This window comes from Macaca fascicularis, chromosome X, assembly GCF_037993035.2.
Source record: "Macaca fascicularis isolate 582-1 chromosome X, T2T-MFA8v1.1".
NCBI lineage: Eukaryota > Metazoa > Chordata > Mammalia > Primates > Cercopithecidae > Macaca > Macaca fascicularis.
Genome location: NC_088395.1, coordinates 159,502,503 through 159,526,865, shown reverse-complemented (window position 1 = coordinate 159,526,865; position 24,363 = coordinate 159,502,503). Strand labels below are relative to the sequence as shown.

Here is a 24,363-nt window from a genome sequence, read left to right as displayed (position 1 = left end):
TGGTCCTGCCCCTGGGTGGTGCTGGGGCGAGGGTGGGAGCCCGGGGCCCGCGCCGGCGGAGCCGCCGCCCAATGGGAAGTGTCGGTGGGGTAGCGGGTGGGCGCAGGCGGGTGGGCGGGAAGAACACTGGAACTTGATTGGCGGTCGTGCCGGCCAGTGAGACCAGGGCGTAGGCGGGGCGCGGCTCGGAGCGCGAAACATGGCGGGGAAGGACGCTGGCCTCGGCCGCGGCGGCGACGACTACTCAGAGGACGAGGGCGACAGCAGCGTGTTCAGGGCGGCTGTGGAGGTGTTCGGGAAGTTGAAGGTGCCGCTGGCCCAGAAAGCCACTCCAGGGCAGGGGACCGGGGAGGGCCCTGCCCGAGGCCCGGGCAGGCTTGCTGCGGAAGTCCGCTGCGCCACGCGGCCACCGTCGCCAGTTCCGGCTGCGCCCTGTTCCCCCGCAACAGGGGGTGCTTGTGGATGATTCATCTTTGCTCTTTGGGGTGCCCCAGGCCTTCGCTCTTGCTGTCTCCACGGCCTGTGCCTGGTAGTTGGGGCCAGCACCGCCTGTGGAACTGCAGTACCCGGGCTGGGCGCTCGGAGCAAGTGCAGACACAGAGGACGCAGGCCTGGCCTTAGGGATCTTGCGGAGTCTCGGGGGACAGATGGGCAGAGCCTCGTGCCACTCTGTCAAGTCAGCGAGACTAGGGCTTGGTGTCAGATGCCGGGGGTGATAGCTTCCAGAAGCCCTCTACAGCCCCACAGGACAGAGCCCTCACTGCAACAGTGAGGAAAACTGGCCCACGAGGTCAGGGAGCTGTCCCAGGTCCCCTCGGCCCGCTCGCTCCTCCCCCCAGCCACTCCCCCATCCTGTCCACGACTGGCTCAGTGGCCCCTCTTCCTCTCCCCTCTCCCTCAGTCCCGAAACCTAGGACCCTCTCTTAAGTCTTAGCCTCAGGCGTTGCTCCTAGGTCCTGCTGCCACAAGAGCCCAGAGTGGGAGTACTTGAAAGAGGTGGGGTCTGCATGCCGCGGGAGATGTGGGGTTAAGAATGGGGGAACTTGAACTCTTGGCAAAATGGCAGGACACGGGTAAAGGAAAGGGTCATGGGAGCTTGCAGATGTACACTGAGGGCTGGGCGCGGTGGCCCGCGCCTGTAATCCCACCACTTTGGGAGGCTGAAGTGGGCAGATTACCTGAGGTCAGGAGTTTGACACCAGCCTGGCCAACATGGTGAAACCCCGTCTCTATTAAAAATACAAAAATTGTCCAGGCATGGTGGCACGTGCTTGTAATCCCCCAGCTACTCTGGGGGCTGAGGCAGGAGAATCACTGGAACCCAGGAGGTGGAGGCTGCCGTGAGCCGAGATCATGCCACAGCACTCCATCCAGTCTGGGTGACAGAGTGAGACTCCGTCTCAAAAAAATAAATAAATAAAATAAAATGATGTACACTGGGACCTTCAGTGAATATTGCTTTCCTTTTCCTTGCTTAGGACCTAAACTGCCCCTTCCTTGAGGGTCTGTATATCACAGAGCCAAAGACAATTCAGGAACTGCTGTGCAGCCCCTCAAAGTACCGCTTGGAGATCCTAGAGTGGATGTGTACCCGGTAATGCATCGGTTTCTTCCTCTTCCCACCTGGGGTGTGCGTGGGCGCCACCCAGCCCCACCTGGGGAAGATGGGGTTTGTGGTTACTGTGAATAGCTGTCTTCCCAGAGGGCTCCACCTGCTAGCCTGGACCTCTGAGTGGCAGATGGCTTGTCTGGCAGCCACTGCTGGCCCTGGAGGGACCAGCCCCTGGCCTGGGAACCTGGGAGGCTGGGAGGTGAGGCAGGACTGGAGATGGCTGGGTGGAGTGTGAGGGTCTTGAGCGAGCTCCCAGGAGGAGGCTTTTGTGGGAGGGGGCGCAAATTTGCCTGACTCGGGTGGAAGCTGGAGGCACTCGGGGAACTGCAGTCACCTGCTGGCCAGAGAGGGACGGGTAGGAGGCCAAAGCCATGCCCCTCAGGTGCTTCTACAGGTTGAATGTCCCATATCCAAAATGTCTGGGGGTCGCAAGTGTTTCAGATTTCGATTTCTTCGGATTTTGGAATATTTGCATTATACTGGTTGAGCGTCCCTAATCTGAAAATCCGAAATCTCAAATGCTCCATTGAGCATCTCCTTTAGCATCATATCAGCGATCAAAAAGTTTAGGATTTTGGAGCATTTCAGATTTTCAGATTAGGGGTATTCAACCTGTAGTACTTCTGTAAGTACCAGAAACCGAATCCTTTGAAAAAGCCGCCAGGGAGCATACGATGACGTTCTCTGATTTCGGGCTGGCAAGAATTCCTTAGGTGTTTTGAGAGTCCTACAAGAGAAGCGGATGGATGGGAGTTTTCCTGTGAATTTCCCATTGCCTTTCTTTGTATGTGACTGTACCCTGTCAGTCCCATTTAGGGCCGCCTTTTCATATCCTTTCAGTAGAACCTGGAAGCTGCACCTAGTGTTGGTCCTTGGTGTGGGTTGGGGCAGAGCTCATGGAGCCCCCTGGATTGTGGAGGTCAAGGCCCTGTGGGTGTCCTTGGGGCTTCCAAGGCCTCCCGCACTTTCTGTTCCTGCTCTGCCCCCTGCTGTGATGGTGCGGTGACTTGAATGATAGCCTTTACTGAGTCTGGCTACTTGGGCTTCTGCAGTGTGGATTTTGAGTGTGTTCAAGGTTTACTGTGCCTGGCCTTGCACAGTGCTGGGTGAGTGCCCTCTTCTTTGAGCCTTGTGCTCAGAGACGTTTCTGGCAATCCCGCTGTCAGAGCCCAGCCTGCTGGCCTCTACCTTCCTTCCCCAACCCCACTTGCACAGAACCCGTGGTTATCTTAATAAGTCACAGAGGCGAGTGGTGCTGTGGAGGCAGCCAAGCCCAGCTCGATCTCTGTTGCAGTCCTGGGGCAAGTGTGGCCTCTCCAGGGAACAGCCACCAGCCCTTTCCCACCACACAAGTCAGCAGGCTCCTAGAGTGATGGCAGTGGTGAGGTGTAGCCAGACTCCGGCAGCCTGGTGGAAAGCGCCTCCTTCGTTATGAAAGGCTGCTGTGGCGGCAGGCGCCTGGGGCTCCCTGGTAAGAGCCTGTGGCCCCAGTGGCCGGAGGGATGTTTCTGGGCCTCAGTGTCATACTGGGCTTGAGGCTTGGGGCTTGGGGCTGGGGTTGCAGTGCTTGGGCTGTGCCCCCGTGAAGGAGGAGACCCAGAGGAGGGCTGAACTGTGTGTCACCTGCGGCGCGTGTCTGGGTGTTCTGGGACTTCCTACCTTCCGTGCGCTGTGCGTGTGGATCTGGTTTTGCCCACCAGATGGCTTTTAAGGTGTCATGCTTCTGAGCGGCCCCTGTGTGCTGCAGTCAAGGCCAGGCCTTCACTGTGCCCAAGGTGATGAGCCTCGATTGTGACCACAGACTCGCAGCAGGAGCCCGCACATGGCTGAAAGCAGGCCTCACAAGCCTTTTCTGCAGAGGGCCAGGTGCTCCACCCTGGAGCAGTTGATGCTGACCCAAGTGAGGCTGGGGAGGGTGCCAGGAGCCCGGGGCCAGCCCTCAAAACCTACCCGCGCCGCCATTTCAAGAAAGAGCCCCGAGTGCTGGCGGCTTCCCTCTCTGCCTCTGCTGCAGCCATCTTTTTTATTTTTTTGTCTTGAGAAGAATTTTCATTTCAGTATCCAGAATCACATTTCCGAGGTAAACTTCCTGGAATATTCTTTCCCTAATAATTCATGGAAATGAAATCCATGTGACACAGAAGTAACCATTTTAAAGTGAGCTGTTCCGTGGCATTGAGCACATACACAGGAATTCACTTTCTCCAGTGCGTGCAGAAGGCCCAGGGGGATTTTCTGGCTGTCTCCGGCCTGACCAGCTCTGCTATTTCCCTGCAGGGTCTGGCCCTCACTGCAGGACAGGTTCAGCTCACTGAAAGGGGTCCCAACAGAGGTGAAGATCCAAGGTAGGTGGAATCTTGGTCTATTCTGAGCTTGTTCACAGCCTCCTTATTGAGTTATGGTGCATGTTCCATTGGGCCGACGTTTTCTTTTAGGTGGTGCACGTGGTGTGGATGTTGCTAGAGCCTTCTTGAACCCCACCCTTTCCTAGGCATGGCAGGTGGGAGAACTCCTCTCTCAGGGACCTAGAGCACATCAGTCCCTGCAGCGCTGGTGGCCAGAGACAGAGATTCTTGCCGATGCCAGCAGTGGTTCCGTCTTCCTGTGTCAGTGGTGTGTGACACGCTCTCTACAGGTGGCATTTCTAGGGGCGCCTGTTGCTCTCCAGCGGGGCTTGTCTTATAACCTGTTTTCCATCATTTCTTGGTAGAAACTGTACTTAACCTGGTAATGAACGTTAGATAAAGGTGAGCAAAATTGTAGTCCCCAAGTTGGTGGCTAACTTTTCACCTTCATGGTGATCTCTCTAGAAGTTGGTTGAATGTCAAAGATCAAATTTTTCATGGGCCTATGTCTATTCTGGCCACTCCAGGGTAGATAAACTGGACCCTGGAGTCCTGATCGCTGCCCCAGCTGGCATTGCCACATGAGTTATCTGGGGCCAGTTCTCCCTGTACTGAGGTGGGCCAGAAGAATGAGGTGTTTTAGAGCAGCCAGTGGGCAGACCTGGGCCACACAGAGGCACTGCCCTTCTCCCTGGAGCTGCCATGTCTGGTACAGTCCAGATTCTCTGACCCACACCAACACATGTGCGACCTAGCCCAGCCTTAGCCCTGACACCGCCACTCCCAGCCTGTTTTCTCTCCTGTCAAGTGGGGATGAAACCCAGTCTTGCCTACCTCACGGGAATACACTGAATGTCAGACTTGTCAGAGTGCAGGTGGGAGAGACCAGGACCAGTAGGGCGTGAGGATAGTTCAGGAATTCATCCGACAAATGGTTAAGGAGCACCCACCACATGCGAGGTACTATTTCTGGTCCTGGGGTACAGCAGTGAGTTCCACTGCCCTCGTGGCGCTTGCATGCTAGCAGGGAGAGACAGGTGTGAGAGGGTAGGAGAATTGTCCACGCATCCACCAGCGAGAAGCACTGGAAACAGCCAGCTGAGGGCTGAGGGATCCTGCAGGGCTTGGGGGAAGGGTGGTGCTGTTGACATAAGACGGCAGGAGGGGCGGAAGCCAGCGTGGCATGTGTGGAGAGGAAGAGCATGTGCACAGGGCCCCAGGTGGGCTGTGCCTGGCAGCTTGGAGGCACAACAAGGAGGCTGGTGTGGCTGGAGTGCAGGGGAGGGCAAGGAGTGAGGTTGGGAGGGGACGGGCCAAATCCCGTGTGGGTCAAGGAAGGCCGAGTTCTGCTGTTGGCTGTAACGAGACCCTTGGCCCACTGTGCTGGGAATAGGGCGCCCGGGGAAGAGGCAGGGAGAACGGCGCGGGGCTCTTGCAGCGAGTGGTCCAGGTGAAAGTTTGGAGGGGAATGCAGGAGGCAGCGCTGGCCAGATCCTGGATTTATAGGGTTGGCTGGACTCGCTGAGAGGAAGAGAGGGGTCAGGGAGGACTTGAGGATGTGGGGTTAAGGGCGGTGGTGGAACAGGCTTGCCTAGGCGTGCAGTTGGCATTTGTGTGGTGGTCCTGGGGTTACTGAGTGCTTCCCCACAGAGACTCTGCTTACTTCCTGCAACAGACCCTCCAGGGTAGGTGGAGGGACAGGTCTGGCATCAGCCCCAGGCTTTATGGCTCCAAGTTACTCAGAAAATGCCCTGGGCATCCTGGCAGATGTGGCTGGACGATCTGCAGTGTGCACGGCACCAGATTCCCCATGCATGAAATGCAACAAGGCCTGCCACCCGCAGGGCTGCCGGCAGTGTGATAGCAGATGATGGCACGAAGGTCCTTTAGGACATGGCCCGATGGGAGCAGTGATTCCATTTGCTTTGGCCTTGTGAGGTCTTGGAGAGGGTGGCACACAGTGTACTATAGAGGTTCCCTGACCCCTGTCCACTCCTCAGGCAGCTGCTGGCTTCTGCTCAAAGCCAGAGTGAGTGACCCCATACCTGGGAGAGCATTGGGTACAACTCCTGATTTTCAGACAAGGAAGCTGATGCCCAGAGAGGGGTGGGGCCACTCAGCAAGAGGCAGCGCCGGCACCTGGGTGCCTTCCACCTGCCTCCTGGCCCACACTGGTCTCCTGTACTGAGTCTGGCCTGTAGGTACTGGGCTTCCCGGGTGTCTGCTGTTCGCTGCTGTCTGGGCAGGTGCCTGCCGTGATGGGCTCTTTGTGTTTCAACAGAAATGACGAAGCTGGGCCATGAGCTGATGCTGTGTGCGCCAGATGACCAGGAACTCCTCAAGGTAAGGGGGCCCCTGTCTGCTCTGCAGATGACACGCACACTTTCTGCCCTGGGCAGGGAACCTCGTGGTGCCGGCTGACGTGGGAGAATTTTCCTCCCCTAGTGCCTTTGAAGTTCCTCAGGCCCTGGGGCTGGCTGAGTGCTCGGGCAGGCTGCTTCTCTAGGCATCCCTGGGGCCAGAACTGCTGGAATTCTCTTGGGTAGACCCTGGTTGTCCTTGGGGCACAGGGGAGAGGGCAGCTGTGCAGGTAGGGGCAGATCTCTGGCTTCTGATGACCAGTGGGATGGAGAGTGTCCTGTCCTTGGTTGATGACTTCATTCTTCATTCATCCCAGCGCCTGGCTCCCAAGCCCTTGTGGCCTGAGAGTTTCTCCCGAGGTCCCTCATCTACCCCGCGGTAGGTCAAAGAAACCCCAGCACCCACCTTATCGTTTCTAAATTTTGAAATAATTGTTTTCACTCGATGATTATGAGTAACGCTACTATGAACATTCTTGCATGTGTTTTTTGACTGAACAGGTTTTCTTTTTTTTAATGTCTGAAGAGATTTATTCACGTGACCAATGGCCTATGACACAGTCCCAGGAGGTCCTGAGAACACGTGCCCAAGGTGGTCACTTATGCAGTGGCACACTGCATAAGATGTCAATGAATACATGTGAGATGCACATTGGCTGTTTGAACACGTGTTTTCAGTCCTCTTGGGTGTATAGCTAGGAGTGGAATTGCTGGGTCACAGGATCACTCTGTGCTTAACTTTTTGAGGAGCCACCAAACTGTTTTCCAGTGTGGCGGCACCATCTTCCTTTTCCAGCAGCAGTGCGGGAGAGCTCCAGTTTCTCCTCATCCTCACGGGCACTCGCTGGCATCCGTCTTGTTGATTCTAGCCACCCTGCTCGGTGTGGGGTGGTATCTCATTATGGTTTTGATTTGCATTTCCCCATGACTGATGATATGGAGTGTCTTTTTGTGAGCTTGTTGGCCATTTCTTTATACACTTTGGAAACATTTCCATATTCATGTCCTTTGCCCACTTATTAATTGGATCACTTGTCCAGTGAAGTCTTTTTTTCTTTTTTTTTTTTAATTAATAGACTTAATATTTTAGGGTAGTTTTAGGTTCACAGCAAATTTAAGCAGAAAGCACAGAGAGTCCCCACAGGCCCCCTGCCCCACACATACACAGCCTTTCCCGCCATGGACACCCTGCACACGGTGGCTCCTTTGTCACAGTCCATGAACCAGCATGGACACATTGTCACCCAAAGTCCATATCCAGTGAGTCTTCTCTCCTGTGGTTGAGAGTCCGTGGTTCTTCACGTGCCAAGTAGTTCTCTGGACATTTTACCTATTACTTTGGCTCTGGGAGAATGTATTCTCCACACAATTTATATTTGTATAAATATTTGTGCTTTAGCAGGCACTTGACCTGCTTAGGTTTAAGCAGCAAGTTCAGCTGCCTCCCGCCTCTTGCCTGCGGTTCCTTCCAGCATCAGCTCTGTTTCTGCAGCCTTTGCATGGCTCTTCGGGTCCCCCCTGTGTGTGCGCCACCCAGTGGTCAACCTGGGAGTCTTTGCTGGGCTCATGAAGATCAGAGCCACTCATGCACAGGTGGGCCTGAGGCCAGGCATTATAGATTTGTGGGGTCACTTTCTTGAGCTGTTTCCTCTCCACTGTCTCTTCAATACTTTCTAGTTCCCTGGGGCTCCCTTTTTCTGTTCTCCGGACATAAACCACCCACTTCCATGACAGTGGTGGCATGGCCAGCCCCCTGCCAGTCTGCAGGAGAACTCAGAATCCTGGTGTTCCTCCCTGACCCACGTGCTGCCATTCGCTTCTCAGAGCGTGCCAGCACCTGCCCCGTGCTTTCTGCCCAGCCACGGGAGCGCTGTGCTTGCTTTATATTTCCACATTGGCATTGTGGCAAAATGCACTTTACATAAAATCTACCATGTCAGCCATGAAAAACAATTTCCTAACAGGCCCTGTGGGAGCTCGCTTCTTCTTTTTTTTTTTTTTTTAATTTAAAAAATTATGGTAAAATACACATCACCTCAATTGTACCACGTTCACTATTTTTAAGTGTGCAGTCCAAGAGCATAAGCACATTTACGGTGCTGTGCAGCCATCACCATCATCCAGCCGCAGAACTTGTTCATCTTCCCAAACTGAAACTTCGTCCTCAATTTTTAAGCTGTGTTATAGCATACAATTTAGTGGTCTTTAGTACATTCACAATGTTGTATGACCACCACCTGTATCCAGTTCCACATTTTCATCACCCCGAAAAGACCCTGAACCACTGAGTAGCCACTCCCCATTCCCCACAGGCCGTGGCAGCCACTGAGTTACCATCTGTCTGTATGTCATTGGAGTGGAGTGCTGGAATATGTGGCCTTTGGTGCCTGGCTTCCTCACTGAGCACAAGGTTTTCAAGGTTTGTCCATGTTGCAGCAGCACGTAGCAGGATTGCATTCCTTGTTATGGATAAACAAAGGAATTGGAGAATTCTGTTGCCATTATTGAGACCTGGGAGTTGAAGGAGGGAGAAAGGAGATACAGATTTAAGATCATTAGGTAGGGTCAACCCTTGTAGTCCTGAGTTTTAATTGGGAATATCTGCATGAGCCCCCGGGCTTCAAGCGATCCTCCCACTTCAGCCCTCTTGAGTAGCTGGGGTCACAGGCATACACCACCACACTCCGCTAATTTTTAAAAGTTTTGTAGAGACAGGGTCTTGCCATGTTGCCCAAGCTGGTCTCGAACTCCTGGGCTCAGGCGATCCTCCCGCTTTAGCCTCCCAAAGTGCTGGGATGACAGGCGTGAGCCACTGTGCCCATCCTCTTAATATATTCTTACCTTAAGGAACATGTATGTATTTCCTTATCTTATGCCCTGAAAATGCCTAGAACGATGACATCCCGGCTGTAACACAGGCGGAAACACAGAGAGCAGCAGTCACCCAAGACTTGGGTCATGTCCGAGGAACTCAGGAGCCAACTAGCGATAGTCAGAGAGGGGCCAGTGGGAGCCTCCTAAGCATAGGGGTTGCAGTAGACAGGCACACTCCATATACGCCCAAATCCAGGTGTTCATAATGATGTTTTATGAAGTCATCAATTTGACACTAAAAACATAAGTGACAAAAGAAAAAGCAGATCAATTGGACTTAATTAAAATGAAACACTTTGGTCCACCAAAGGACACCATGAAGAAAGTGAAGAGACAGAAAAACCTACAGAATGGGGGAAAATAGTTGTAAATCACATGACTGATGAGGGACTTGTATCCCAAATCTTTTAGCAACCCTTACAACTCAATAAGAAAGACAGAAAACCCAGTTCAAAACTGGACAAAGTGTCTGAATAGACATTTCTCCAAAGAAGATGAACAAATGGCCAAGAAGCAGATGTAAACATGGCCAGCATCACTGGCCATTAGAGCAACACAAAGCAAAACCATCATGAGATGCCACTATACACACACTAGGATGGCTAGAATCAAAAAAGGAAAGGAGGCCGGGCCTGGTGGCTCATGCCTGTAATCCCAGCACTTTGGGAGACCAAGGCAGGAGGATCACTTGAGCTCAGGAGTTTAAGACCAGCCCGGACAACATCGTAAGACCCCGTCTCTACAGAAAGTAAAAAATTAGCTAGATGTGATGGCACACCCCTGTAGTCCCAGCTACTTGGGAAGCTGAGGCGGGAGGATCACGGAGAGCCTAGGAGTTCAAGGCTTCAGTGAGCTATGATGGTGCCATTGCACTCCAGCCTGAGCAACAGAGCAAGACCCTGTTGCTTAAGAAATAAAAGGAAAATCCCAGTGCTGACCAGGATGAGGAGAGATTGGAACCCTCCTGCATTGCTATAGGAATATAAAGTGGTGCAGCTGCTGTGGAAAAGTCTGTCAGTTCCTGAAAGATGGCAACACGGTTACCCCGTGGCCCAGCAGTTCCAGTCCCAGCTGTCCACCCAGGAGAAGTGAAAATACACATGCACACAAAATCCTATACCTGAGCGTCCATAGAAGTGTTATTCTTAATGGCCCGAAAGTGGAAAGAGCCCAGATGTCCATCAACTAGTGAATGTATAAACTAACTAGCAATAAAAAGGAAATCAACTGTTGATCTGCACTAGGACACACGTGATCCTCGCCAGCCTCGTGCTTGGTTGTGTATGATTCCATTGCTGTGTAGCATCTAGATAGGCCAGGTCAGTGCTGTGGGGACGTGGCAGCCCGCTGCCCCCAGATCACCTTGGAGCACATGATTGTGGCCAGCACCACTATGCAGGCAGTGAGCCCTCCCAGTGCTATCACCCCTGTCCTGGGTGCCCTGAGCTTCTCGCACCTGTGCTCCTGAATCTGCCTCAGTTGGATGTCATGGTGATGCCCAGTCTCTATGCTATTGACAGTGTTGCCAATTTTACCTTATCATTGCCCCCGCCTGCCATACACTGTTCTGAGGAATGCACCAGAACGGACTGGCTCAGCCAGCCGCTCTGGCAGCTTCACCAAGCCCCCCAAGGAGCATTTGCATGACAAGTTGGCACTGAAGGCACAGGCCACAGTAAAAGGGCCGAGGCACTCCCGGTGGCATTTCATACCCCATGGAGTTGACCCTTTTGACGTGGTTAGGAAGTTCAGAGCTCAAGAAGTGGGTCTGGATGGGGGCTTTCTGGAGCAGGCATAGCCTCTCAGGTCCTGGAAGTCCTCAGCGAACCTCTTCCCTTTTCTGGAAGGAGGAGAAAGCTGTGCTTCTGGAAGCCTTGAGCTCCTGGCCGGGTGGCTCCCATGGGCATCTCACTCACCTTTCCGGCGAGTGGGGCACTAAGTCAGCCCCTCAGGAGCTGCTGCTCCTGGAACCTGGGCCTTCCGGGCTGGAACGCCAGTCCCCTGGCTGGAAAGCAGGCCACCGCTCAGCCCCATCCTGTCAGCTTCATCTGTTCCCAGCGGGGACGGCAATCTTTGGAGGAGAACAGGCCTTGTCCTGGAGGTGTCCCTGTGGGCTGTGTTCTGTCACAGCAGACCCTGCTGTGTGCTGCCCGCCCACCCAGCAAGCCATGCTGTCAGCTGCACGACAGACACACGCTCTCATAGGTTTTCGCAGTGCTTAGCCCATTCCGGCATGTGGTCCCAGCATCATTACAGCCCAAGGCAGGGAGCACTCGCTAGTCCAAGACATTGCCGGGCAGGCACAGAGTCGTTGATGGGCCAGACCCCTCCTTTCCACTGGCTCCTGGCAGGGGTGGCATGTGGGGGCAGGGGCACTGGGGACAGCTGGTATTGGCCTGGCTTAGGGGGAGCCACTGAATGCCTGTGGCCTTCCTTGCCCAGGGCTGTGCCTGCGCCCAGAAGCAGCTGCACTTCATGGACCAGTTGCTTGATGCCATCCGGAACCTGACCGTTGGGTGCTCCAGTTGCTCGAGGTAAAGGTGTGGATGGCCCAGGTGGGCAGTATTCACGGGCTTCTCTTGGTCCTAGTTCTAGAGCTTTTAAGGGCTGGGGTGTCACTCCCCCTCTGATCCTGGCTGAGGTGGGGCACCCCCGTTGGGAATCTGGCTGGCCAGTCGGGCCAGGCAGCGTACGGGCAAGGGGCGTCTGTGTCCCAAGGGTGCTGGCTGCTGCCCAAGGCCCTGGGGGTGAGTGAAGGTGGGATGTGGGACTCAGAGCAGACGGGCCAGGCACAGAGGAGGGTGAGCACCTAGGGTGCCCCATGGGTGGGTGGGTAGGCGGACATAAATGGAGGAGCCAGGGCAGACAGGTGGGGCAGGATTCCGCGCGGTGGGGCTGGTCCTGGCCTCTGTGCCTAGCCCTGATGTGCCTCTGGGGCCTTCCCTGTGGGGCTGAGGGCCTGCTGAGCCAGTGCTCTGGCCTGTGACGGTGTGGCCCTGGGGGCTGCCTTTGCAGCCTGATGGAGCACTTCGAGGACACCAGGGAGAAGAACGAGGCCTTGCTGGGGGAGCTCTTCTCCAGCCCCCACCTGCAGATGCTCCTGAATCCAGAGTGCGACCCATGGCCCCTGGACATGCAGTCCCTCCTCAACAAGCAGAGTGATGACTGGCAGTGGTATGTGCTCCTGGAGGCCTTGGCAGCAGCACCCTGGCCCTGCTATCCCAGCCCCAGGCTGCTTGGTTCTGTTACTGCAGACAACCCTGGCAGCGGTGAGTTGCAGTTGTCCCCTTTCTCTTCCTGCAGGGCCAGTGCCTCTGCCAAGTCCGAGGAGGAGGAGAAGCTGGCGGAGCTGGCCAGGCAGCTGCAGGAGAGCGCCGCCAAGTTGCATGCGCTTAGAACGGAGGTAAGGGTGCTAGCTCCTGGGAGGGGGAGCTTGGAGGCAAGGCCCTGCTTTGTGACCTCCTTCAGCATGTGAGGCTTAAGTGAGGTTGCTTGTGTACTGGGCCTGACATGTTCTAGAATACTGTGGTGCTCAGTCCATGGGGAGGTGAGAGGTGGGTGCCGTGGCTGGGGGAAGGGATCAGCCTCAGGTATTGGGCGGTGCCCATGCCTGAGCACATTGCCATGTGCCTTGCCGCACGTGGTCCTCCTGGCAGCCCTTGACCTGGCCTCTGTTTGATTGTGGAGGAGACTGGGGCCCACGGGAGAGTGAGTGACGGGGCTGAGGCTGGGAGCCAGAAGGTCTTGCCCTGGCTTGAGTTGCTCGGTACAGCTTCCCTGTCTCCCTGTTTCTGGAAGCTTTCTTCCTCGCCCTGATTGTGCAGTGTCTGAGGTGAGGGCTGGTGGCAGCCTGGCTGGCAGGCAGGGCAGCCTCGAGGGACTCTGCCTCTGGCTTTGCAGTACTTTGCACAACACAAGCAAGGGGCCGCTGTGGGCGCAGCCGACCTGAGCACCCTAGACCAGAAGCTGCGTCTGGTCACCTCCGACTTCCACCAGCTAATCTTGGCTTTCCTCCAAGTCTATGACGATGAGCTGGGCGAGTGCTGCCAGCGCCCAGGCCCTGACCTTCACCCGTGCGGCCCCATCATCCAGGCCACGCACCAGAATCTGACTTCCTACAGCCAAGTAAGGGTCCCCTTCCCCTCCCCTCTAACTGCCCCCCTCCCCTGTTCACTCAGAGCTTATATCCTGCTTGGGCTCAGGGGCCTCAGTAGTCCCTGACAAGGGACCACAGGGCGGGACCAGGGGCTGGGAGGGGCTGAGCTGGGCTGGGCTCCCTGCGGGCCAGTGGCGTGGCAGGGCTCTGGGCCCCTCAGTGGGCTGGGGCAGGTGCTACTTCTGGTCTGTGGACCTGCCCATCTCAGCGCCTGCCTGTCTGCCCATGAGACTGCTCAGACAGGACGGGAGGAAGCAGGCTCATCAATGTTTGCTTGTTTTGTTGTTCCACATGTGAGATCCCCAGAGGCCAACCTAAAAGGCTGGCTTTAGTTACGATGACTACAGTTGTTATATGCGCAACTCTGCCCTTGGCTCAAGGATTCTGTGATGTTTATTTTGTTTTTTTAACCGAGAGGCTCCAAGCCTTCCAACCTCTAACTGGCTGGTCCTGTGAGACTCCTCGATCAGGGATGGTGAGGCCAAAGGCCTCTCCTGTCCATTTTTCTTGGGACATTTATTTTCCCACCTTGCCAGTTGCTGGGGCTGGGAGGACATGCAGTGCTGGCTGGCATGTCCCTAGGCATCGAGGGTTGCTAGAGTGACATGATAGTGTGGCATCCCCGCTGGGTCAGGAAGAGGGGACTCAGGTCTGAGAACTCTGATTGGTGACTTTCCCGCTGGGAGTTCTGGCCCTTACCCTTGACTGTCTTTTGGGTGAGTGCCACCTGATCGTTGTGAACGGGGGTGGGAAGCAGGAGATGCCATCGCTAGGTGAGACTAGTGGCATTTAGTGCCCGGTTGCTGGCTTGCTCCCTCCCTCCCCGCCAGCTGCTGCAAGTGGTCGTGGCAGTTGCTGACACCTCTGCGAAAACCGTGGAGATGGTGAAGAAGCAGCAAGGCGAGCAGATCTGCTGGGGCGGCAGCAGCTCCGTCATGAGTCTAGGTATGTGGCCACCCTCCTGGTCCTCTGCCTGGGGCTGCCCCATGCGTGGGCTCCCTTTTCTGTGCTCCACTAACCCTGGAGGAGCATTTGGGGACCGGCCCCTTCTTTTGTTTTTCATTTTCTAATGCATGTTTCACTTGAAAAAATGCTTTCTGTGGATTATCAAGTGAAAACACTCATCTTAGAAAATTGAGGTAACCCAGTAATAGAAAATGTGAAGCAAATGATAGCAAATGCCTGAATGGAATAGTATTTGGCAATTAAAAATGTTACTTGGGCCAGGCGTGGTGGCTCATGCCTGTAATCCCAGCACTTTGGGAAGCGGAGGAAGATGGACCACTTTGAGCCTAGGAGTTTGAGATCAGCTTGGGCAACATGGCAAAACTGCGTTTCTACTAAATTACAGAAACTAGCTGGGCATGGTGGCATGCACCTGCAGTCTCAGCTATGTGGGAGGCTGAGGTGGGAGGGTCACTTGAGCCCACGGGAGGGAAGTTGCAGTGAGCCGAGATCACGCCACTGTGCTCCAGCCTGGGTGACAAACCCTGTCTTTAAAAAAAAAAAAAAAAAAAAGTTAAGGGAAATGGGAAAATGCTTATAATGAGGGCCATCTTCCCAGAGTTGATTTTTGCATATGGAGTGAGGTGTGGGGGTCTAGTTTCCTTGTATCCTATATGGATACACATTTGTTGCAGCACCATTGACTGGAAATCACTCTTTCTCTCATTGATCTACAATACCATCACTCTTGTGAATTATTAAGTATCCATACGTTATGTGTGGGTTTCTGGGTTCTCCTCTGTTCTGTTCATTCCTTTTTTTTTTTTTTTTTTGCTATCCCTGCACTAATACCACATTTCAGGGGGCTAGAAAATAAAATAAACAGCAAAATAAACTCAAAGAAAGAAGGTAAAGCCAGTTTTCTACCTCTTCTAATTTATTTTTTAAATAACAGATCTACTGAATTCAAATTCATATAACATAAAATCTGCCCTTTTAAAAGTGTACAATTTCATGGTCTTTAGGATATTCACAGAGTTGTGTAACCATCCTCTCATCACCATCTGAGTCCAGAACATTTTTATCACCCCCAGAAGAAACCCCACATGATTAGCAGCCAATCCCCATCCCTCCCTAGCCTCAACTCCTGGCAACCACTGTCATAGAAATGCTGTCTGTCTCTATGGGTTTGCCTGTGCTGGACATTTCCTATAAATGGAATAACAATGCGTGGCCTTTTGTGTCTGGTGTCTTTCACTGAGCATAAAGTTTTGTAAAGGTTATCCACGTAGTTCATTCCTTTTTATGGTTGAATAATATTTGATTGTCTGGATATACTACATTTTGTTGTAGTTTGTAGACGTGGGTTTCTACTTTTTGGCTATGTACATTGTAAGTCTTTGTGTGAACATATTTTTCTTTTTCTTTTTCTTTCTTTTTTTTTTGGAGATGGAGTCTCACTCAGTCACCCAGGCTGGAGTGCAGTGGTGCAATCTCAGCTCACTGCAACCTCCACCTCCTGGGTTGAAGTGATTCCGCCTCAGCCTCCCGAGTAGCTGGGATTACAGGCACCCACCACCACGCCTGACTAATTTTTGTATTTTTAAGTAGAGATGGGGTTTTGCCATGTTGGCCAGGCTGGTCTCAAACTGCTGACCTCAGGTGATCCATCTGTGTTGGCCTCCCAAAGTACTGGGATTATAGGCATGAGCCACCGCGCCCAGCCTCTTTAACTCTGTTTTTTAAAGTTATTTTTTAAGTGGTTGCCTTTAGAATTACAGTTAGCATCCTAACTGAAAACAGTCTAGTACCAAATTAATTTCGGTAGTATACAAAAACTTTTTCCTATTAAAGCAAAATATGTTAGTGTTAGGTATTTTTGGGTATACCATTTTAATTCCCTTGTTGTTTCTTTAACACTTTTTTTAAAAGTTATTTTTAAGCGGTTACCCTTAGAATTGCATTTAGCATCCTAACTGAAAACAGTGTATTACCAAACTAATTTCAATTGTATACAAAAACTTTGCTCATTAGAATGAAGCTGTATTAAATGTGTACATTTGTGCACATTTTCATATTTATCAATGTTGTTACCTTTATTGGAGTTCTTTATTTCCTCATGTGAATTTGTGTTACTGTCTAGTGTCCTTTCATGTCAGCCTGGAGGCCTACCTTTAGTATTTCCTGTAGGGAAGGCTCACTAGTGATGAACTCCCTCATTTTTTATCTGGGAATGTCTTCATTTCTCCTTCATCTTTGAAGGATAGTTTTGCTGAATATAGAATTCTTTTGTACTTTGAATGTGTCATTTCAGTGTCCTCTGGCTGCCAAAGCTTCTGATGTAAAGCCAGCTGGTATATGATGAGTCTCTTCACTTTCTTTTCAAAATTCTGTTGGTCCCTGGCTTTGGACACTTTGATTATAATGTGTCTTCGTGTGAATCACTGTGAATGTATTACATTGGGAGCTTTTTGAGCTTTGTAGATGTGTCATTCATGTTTTTCAACAACACTCAGCCAGGCAGTTGACAGCTGTTTCTCCTTCACGTCTTGCTTGCTCAGAACCTCAAGGTCAGCCAGAGGTGAGAGCTCAGGGCTTTCTCAGGTCTCTCTCTCTGGGATTTTCACAGCCCGGCACACACACATGGTCTTTCAGATTCCCAGGACTGTGCCAGAGCTTTGCAGAGCCTTTGTGGACCTCTGATTCTTCAGGCCCTCCTTCTGAGCTTCTTGTTTAGTCTCTTGTTTGCCCCGGCTATTATGCACTGCCTCAGGCAGCAGCAGCTAAAGCATTTGCTGTAAATGTTTTCCACTGTTGCACCCCCAAGTAGTGGTTTAAAGTCCATAGCCTCTGAGCCCTCGTTTTGGAGACTGTCTTTGAATGAACCCTCCAGCCAGCTGTCTCCTTGGAGAGCCAGGCTTCTCACTGCTCTTGGCCTTGGCACATATCTGCCCCGTGTATACCAGGCCCTGAGGAGTCTCTTCTTGCCGATTGAACTGCAACAGAACCCTCCACTTTAAAATTTATTATAGCATTTATCCTAATCACCACTGTCACTATGACTCTCTCCCCAGTTTTTATAATTGCTGTTAGTAAACTGCTTATAATCTATGCCATCATTCTTATAATGATAATTGGTATTCTTAACAGTGTGCCATCTCACCTGTGACTGTGGCACCATAGGACTGGTGGCAGGTCTTGCCTTTCAGAAAAGCCCTTTATCGCTTCTTGGCTAAGATCAAGTGTAGTGTCTGTTCTTACCAGAAGGGCACCCTTTGCGTCCAGGCTGTGTGAACTGGGCAGTGCGTTGTGTACAGGGAAGTGTCTGTTCACCCTCGAGCCCCATCCACTTCGGGGGTCTGGAGAGACGCCAGGGGAGCAGGCCCAGGGCGGGCATTGGCCTCTCTTGGGGCTCTCAACTCAGCTCTCATCAGTTCAGCATCCTGATTTGGTTTGAGATGAATTCTCAGTGTCTGGACACACCAGAGAAAGGGTCAGCATCAAATCCACGCCAACGTGGATTTGAACCCACTCGGGACGGTTCTTTACTTGTCCCGTTTCCCATCTGACCCCTTGAGGGCCCTGGTCTCAGTGGCCCTCCTCCCATTGTGGAAGGCCTGTGTTTCTGTGCTGTTTCCCGTCCCAGCAATCTGCATGCCCGCAGCCAGGCTCTGTTGGAGGTGTGGCACCACCTATGAAGTGAGGAGCAGCCGGTGTGACTTCTGGGCTCTTGCCGGGGGGCGTGGCCTGTTGTGAGTTGGGAGGGCCTTGGCACTGTGGGTCAGCATCACCCACCAGGAGTCGCCCCCCAGGCTTCCTGAAACCTCACTGCCATGAAAACATCAATGTATTTGGAAACCGAAGCAATACTGTCAGTGCAAGAATGGGGCAAGAGAGTTGAGGGTACCAACAATGGAGAGATGCCACCGACCCTGGAAGTGGTGACGGGCTCAGCGGGCGAGGAAGGCGGCAGCCGAGAGGACAGCCCAAGGGGCAGCGGGGTGCCGGGGATGGGGCAGTGGCGAGCAGATGGAAGCAGAGGGCACAGGTGAAGCAGGTCTGGAGAGGGCCACCTGCATGGGGTAGTGGCCCCCGGCGAGACCCTAGCCTGTTCTTCTGTGAAGAAAATGATGGAAATGAATAAGCAAACCAGCTCCCAAGCCGCTGGCCTGGCCCCCACAGAGCCTGAGCGGCTCCTAGCTTGGCTCTTGATGTGGCTGATGTGGCTGGCGGCAGCCCGGGTGAAGCCTACCTTTTCGCAGCCTCTGAGGGTCCATGGGGCAAGAGCTGACCCCTGCCTCACCTCTGTGGAACTCCTCCAAACTGTCCTCCGGAGAGATACCCCACAGGCCATGGCTCCACCACAGCGGACCAGGGGGAGCGGCAGCTACCCAGATCCTCTCCCCAGCCGCGGCGGCTCGAAAAGCAGCCCCATGCAGGAGAGAAGAAAGCCCTGGATGAGCAGGAAATCTGACCCAAAGGACTTTCCGACACTGTTGAATACACTTAGTGCAACTTCCAGACGTGCCTGGACAGCTGTGAAAACCCAGCCACAAGGAGACTAGAAACGAAATGAGGCTGGGATCTCTAAGAAGAGAGAAAAGAGACAGAAAAACCAGCACAAAGATCAGCGTCGTGCAGGCCCCAGCCAGGCACAGGGTCTCCAGGAAAGGGGGCAGGGGAGATGGAGGGCAGGGCTCCGGAGGAGGCGGGCACACAGAACAAGCCAGGTGAGTGCAGGTGCTGAGCACAGGGCGGGTGGGACCCACCTCCTGTCATCTGGAGTACATGGGCCAAGGGCTGGGGCCAAAGCTTCGGGAGAGACAACCTGTGGCCTCAGGAGCAGCCAGGATGCCTTACAAGCACTGAGGGCCCTGCACACCCGGCCTTGGGCTCTGGACCCTGCCAAGCTCTGCACCAAGAGTGAGGGCAGAGCAGGAAGGCTGGGATGGAGGTCTAGACGATTTGATAAGGGCAGATGCCACACGAGGGACACAGTCTGGAGCCTAGGAAAACAGTCTAGAGCAGTGCGCATTGCGGCAGGAAGCCCCTTAGCTGGGACGCCACTGGAAGTTGATGGCTAGTGGAGAGGGTCCTGAGGCAATTCCGGGCGGGCTGAGCACATTCCCCAGCTCAGTGTCACCCCGAGGCACACCCCATGATTCTTGAGCTTCAGAGTCACCCTCGGGATGGGCAGAGGATGACAAATTCAGGGTTCACAGCACCTAATGTCAATGCTAATGACCTCAACATGTAAAAGGCAAAGTATAGCTGACAGTGGGGCCACGGATGGGGAGCGGACAGGCAGGGCAGGTGAGGGGCTGTGTTGTCGTCCTCTGTCTGCTGGGGGAGGGGGATGATGGCCATGGTCTAGGGTTGGCGACTGAGAGGCAGATGTGGTTATGGCAGATAAGGTGCGGTGCAGTCACCACGCCCGCCACCCGGCTGGGCAGCCAAGGCCTTAGGGCTGTCTGTGATTGGGTTTGTTGTGTGTGCAGTTATCCATCTGGTTAATACTGAACGTGCCACTGAAGTCAGGACAGTCCCTGCCTCCTCACTGTGTGCCATATGCTGCCCCTGGGACTCTGGGGGCAGGGGGCAGGTAGGCGGGGGCACAGCTGGGTCAGCAGACCCTGGCCTGGGTCTCGGAACTGTGCTGCGGTTGGTGTGACCCAGCCCAGGACTCCCAAGCTGCTGGCCTGGCCCCCACAGAGCTTGAGCAGCTCCCAGTTCGGCAGTGCCTGTCCCTTCCCTGCCGTGCTGGTGGTAGCTGGGGCTCAAGGAGGATCAGCTGAGGACATGTGCCTTGGGCGGCGGGCAGGAGGCACCTCGCCTCTTGCGCCAGGCTCGCTTTCCTGTTGGTTTCTTTCCTCTGCAGCTACCAAGATGAATGAACTAATGGAGAAATACAAAGTCTTCAGTGATGGCCCACGCGAAAGCACAGGATAGTGGGGGCAGGAAGCCCTCTCCCAAGATCGAGTTGGCCGAGGATGGATGATTGTGGCAGCAGAAGCCGTTGCAGCCCCACGTTGTGCTCTAGGCAGGGACCTTTGGCCCCTTTGGGGACAGAGAGACAAAATGGGTGGTTTGATTTGGACACAAAGAAAGCCTCGGTTTCTAAGCAGCCTCCTCCAGCCTGCTTTCTGCTTCCGCAGCTCCACGTCTCTCTCCTTCCCCCCGATCCTGAGCTGCTCAGGTGGCCCAGGTCTGGGCAGGCTGGCCGAGGCCTTCCTGTCGTCTTGGCAGGCCCGGGCTGTGTCCTCTTCCTGTGGCTTCACTCCTTCCTGCTGTTGCCAGCCACTTGCAAGCAGAGACCCGACTGCCGCCTCCCCTGGCTGGCCTCAGGGTCCTGTGTGAGACGTACCCCTCAGCCGCCCTCCTTGAGTGCTCCTGGATCCCACGCGGGGTACCTGTTTCCTGCTCCTCCCTGGCTGGGCACTCAGCTCTGGGCTGGGGAATTCAGCCTGACTGGTTGTCCAGGAAGATGCTGTCTGGGTTTCCCAGGGTGACCCAGTATCTCCCTGAGCAGTGTGCCTGTCACAGCTGCCTCCCTCCCTGCGAGCACTAGAACAGGCACAACTAGTGGGGCCTCTGCCTCTTTGGGGCCATTGTTGCACCTGCTGCTGCCCGCCCCACCCTGCTCCCTCCTGGTACCATCTCCTTTGCTTCCCCAAGGACCCCGTGGGCACACAAGACAAGGAGGCCAGAAGGAGCCAGGTGCCAGACCCCTCCATCCCAGTCGCCTGAGGCATCCCCCAGCCACCGCTGAGAGGTGGGAGGCCAGGCAGGCCTGTGGTCACCACGGTCCAGGTGCACCACCTGATTTACAGGCCAAGGGACTCCTCTTGGTCACCTCTCTGTGCCCCCAGCAGGGGGCTGGCCCTGCAGTGCACCCACCACCGAGGGTTTGCTCCAGAATGAGGTCTTCAGGGCACCACTCCTCCCAGGACCGGGAAGGACCTGGTGCCTTTTGCCTGGAGTGGGGTGGGCAGGGTGGGTCCCCGAGACTGGGGTCTGCAGGACTGGGCTTCACTCCTCCTGTAGTCCCGGTGCTCCCGGCCCATCCCCTAACATTGCTTGTCTCTGGTGGGGGAAGCATTAACTCAGCTGCACAGCTCCCAGGCCAGGCTCATCTCCCTTCCCCAGCAGCGCTGTTAGGTGCACGGTAGACATGATGAAGCGACGTCCTTAAAGCAGCATCTCCCCTTCGCAGTGGGGAATGAGCCGGCAAGCTGTGTGAGCTGGGGTGGGCGGTGCGTGGGCAGCCCCGAGGCTGCCCCATCCCTAGGTTTTGGGGGAGCACCCCATTCCCCTTTGGAGGCTGAGCACGGCATGTGTGGGCACCTTGTTCACACTCCAGAGCTTGCTTCATCCCCATGAGCAGCACCTGATCTCCAGTGACGGGAGACTGAGGCCTGGCAGAGAGGACCTGCTGCCTTTGTGTGACTGACCCCAGCATGGGGGAGGCATTGGCCCCAGGCCTGTGAGGCCTGGCAGCCACAGCCTGGCTGGGTGGAGGTTACTGCCTTCTGCACCGCTCTGGCTTCCTCCCTGTGCCTGTGAAGAGCTCCTGGAGTCTGCGTGCGTCCCGGGGCCTGCTTCCTAATCTGTAAACACAGGGCGTGTGTCCCAGTGGCTGTGAGCTAGCGAGGGGGCGGAGAGCGAGCCGGCTGCACAGGTCCTGCGGCCCCAGGCCTCATTGTTGGCCAACAGGCAGCTGGGGGCGGGCCGCGGCCGCTGATTAAAGGCCGCCTGGAGCAGCCTATGTGGTGACAGGTGCCCAGAAGCCCAGGAAGCCGGTCAGTGCCCGCCCCAGGTAAGCTGGTGCGGTGGGGTTGGCAAGGACAGTCGCCCCAGGAACCTGGGGGCAAGCAGGCAGAGGCCAGCTCGGGGCCAGCACCTGTGTGCCAGGGACAAGGCCGGGGAGGTCGAGCCCAGGGGGAGCTGAGCGCACTGCATGGGCTCTTTTGGGTGGCTGCTTGCCTGCTTTCCCGAAGCTGGTTCCAGGGCTTGAGACCCAGCATGCTATGCCCCAGGTTCCCAGCCAAGGCATTCCGGTGAAGGGGCTGGACCCCGCCGAGGCGTGGTCCCTGAGCTGCCTCTGCCTCTCCCAATCCCTGCTGGGGACTGTGGCTGGAGGCAGGCAGTAGAGCGCTTGGAGGCCTGCCTTTTCTGTTCGGTAGGTGGCAGGAGTGGGGCTGATGCTCCCAGAGCCAAAGGTCACAGGCGCTGTGGTTGGGGGTGGCAGGAAGTGAGCCCCAGAAGGGTCAGAGCTTTGGCTAGGGGGAGGGTGGTACACAGCAGGGCCTGGGCGAACCCCTCTCTCCAGTCCTCAGAGTTTGTGCCTCTCGCTCTGGCAGTTTGAGGCCTGGCTATCCCCGTGGGAACATCACCATGTCAGAGACACCCCGGGCTGAGACCTTTGTCTTCCTGGACCTGGAAGCTACTGGGCTCCCCAGCATGGATCCTGAGATTGCTGAACTGTCCCTCTTTGCTGTCCACCGCTCCTCCCTGGAGAACCTGGAGCGCGACGAATCTGGTGCCCCAGTACTGCCCCGGGTCCTGGACAAGCTCACGCTGTGCATGTGCCCAGAGCGCCCCTTCACCGCCAAGGCCAGCGAGATCACTGGCCTGAGCAGCGAGGGCCTGGCGCGGTGCCGGAAGGCTGGCTTTGATGGTGCCGTGGTGCGGATGCTACAGGCGTTCCTGAGCCGCCAGGCAGGGCCCATCTGCCTTGTGGCCCACAATGGCTTTGATTATGATTTCCCCCTGCTGTGTGCCGAGCTGCGGCGCCTGGGTGCCCGCCTACCTCGGGACACTGTCTGTCTGGACACACTGCCGGCCCTGCGGGGCCTCGACCGCGCCCACAGCCACGGCACCCGGGCCCGAGGCCGCCAGGGTTACAGCCTTGGCAGCCTCTTCCACCGATACTTCCAGGCAGAGCCAAGCGCGGCCCACTCAGCGGAGGGCGATGTGCACACTCTGCTCCTGATCTTCCTGCACCGCGCCGCAGAGCTGCTCGCCTGGGCAGATGAGCAGGCCCGCGGGTGGGCCCACATCGAGCCCATGTACTTGCCGCCCGATGACCCCAGCCTGGAGTCCTGAGCACCAGGGCCACCTCCTGTGCCACAGGCAGCGCCAGTCTCCACCGTTCAGCCGGCCTCTACCAACCCCGGCTCCCCATATCTGGGCAGCCTCAGGTCCATGCACCTGCCAGGCCTTCCCTGGCTGCCTGACCAGCCACAGAGCCCTGGATTCCTCTCCAGTCCCCGCTTCCAGGGCCGTGCTCTCCCAGCCAGCCTGTATGCCCAGCAGAGTTTGCTGTTTCCCAATAAACATTGCCAACTACTCACCCTCTGACTCACTGGCCAGATACTAGGGGCTGGACTCCCTTGACCCACTGCTGAGCAGGGCCAGGCGGTGAGCCATGCTAGGGGCCAGCACAAGACCTCCAGGGCTGCCTCCCTGTGGCCTCTTCCCGCGGTGAGGTCCGCGGGTGGCTGGGTGGGGAGATGTCAAGCTCTTGGGTTGGTGTGAGGGCTGATGGGTTGCGGCTGTGGGCTGAGTGTGGCTGTGGGCTGCATTGTCATCCCAGAGGCCCAAAGAAGCCATGAGTAGGGACTTAAGCCCACAGAGCCGGCCACCTGCCTGGGCACAAAGCTCAGCTGCAGTGCTCACCCGCCGTGGGACCTGGAGTGTCTGTCCCTGCTCTGTGAAGTGGTAACAGGGTGAAGTGTTAAGAAACAGGGTGCTGGGGAAAAGGGAGGTGCCCCCACATGCGGGCATGCACATATATATGCTGAGGGCTCTGAGGGTGCATGGAGCAGAGGTGGGGTGGCTGGTGCTGTGAGGGTGACACTGGAAGGGAGCCTATCTTGCACCCCATGTCCCCCTAGGGCCAGGAGGCCGCTCGGTGGGAGGGCAGCTTCTGCCCACCACACTGCACTTTGGGTTCCCTGCTAACCTACTTCAGGGGCCCCACCCTGAGGCACTCCCAGTCTTGCAAGAGGCCTCATGGGTGGGGAGAGACCTGTCACCAACGCCGGGTCAGGTAAGAAGGGGTGGGGTGGC

The 24,363-nt window shown here is 55.4% G+C and overlaps 2 protein-coding genes across 11 annotated transcripts; both read left to right on the top strand.

The window, feature by feature from the left end:
* Window positions 1-182: 182 nt before the first annotated feature.
* Window positions 183-23,645, top strand: HAUS7 (HAUS augmin like complex subunit 7). Of its 10 annotated transcripts, XR_012430037.1 has the most exons (12): window positions 183-307; window positions 1,479-1,594; window positions 3,890-3,957; window positions 6,239-6,300; window positions 11,634-11,725; window positions 12,207-12,365; window positions 12,495-12,594; window positions 13,092-13,316; window positions 14,178-14,292; window positions 20,171-22,108; window positions 22,329-22,471; window positions 22,653-23,645. XR_012430037.1 is itself a non-coding variant. In XM_045383719.3 (11 exons), exons 1-11 carry the CDS (start codon window positions 200-202, stop codon window positions 20,239-20,241), a joined length of 1,293 nt encoding a protein of 430 aa, XP_045239654.2. In that variant the 5' UTR covers window positions 183-199; the 3' UTR covers window positions 20,242-23,645. The 10 variants fall into 10 exon arrangements, 5 of the variants coding, with proteins under 5 accessions (XP_045239654.2, XP_045239653.2, XP_005594951.3 ...); XR_012430038.1 differs by lacking the exon at window positions 22,329-22,471; XR_012430036.1 differs by having other exon boundaries at window positions 20,171-22,471.
* TREX2 (three prime repair exonuclease 2) lies at window positions 22,061-23,645 on the top strand. Its single transcript, XM_005594896.4, has 2 exons — window positions 22,061-22,108; window positions 22,653-23,645. Exon 2 carries the CDS (start codon window positions 22,687-22,689, stop codon window positions 23,395-23,397), a length of 711 nt encoding a protein of 236 aa, XP_005594953.1. The 5' UTR covers window positions 22,061-22,108; window positions 22,653-22,686; the 3' UTR covers window positions 23,398-23,645.
* Window positions 23,646-24,363: the final 718 nt, after the last annotated feature.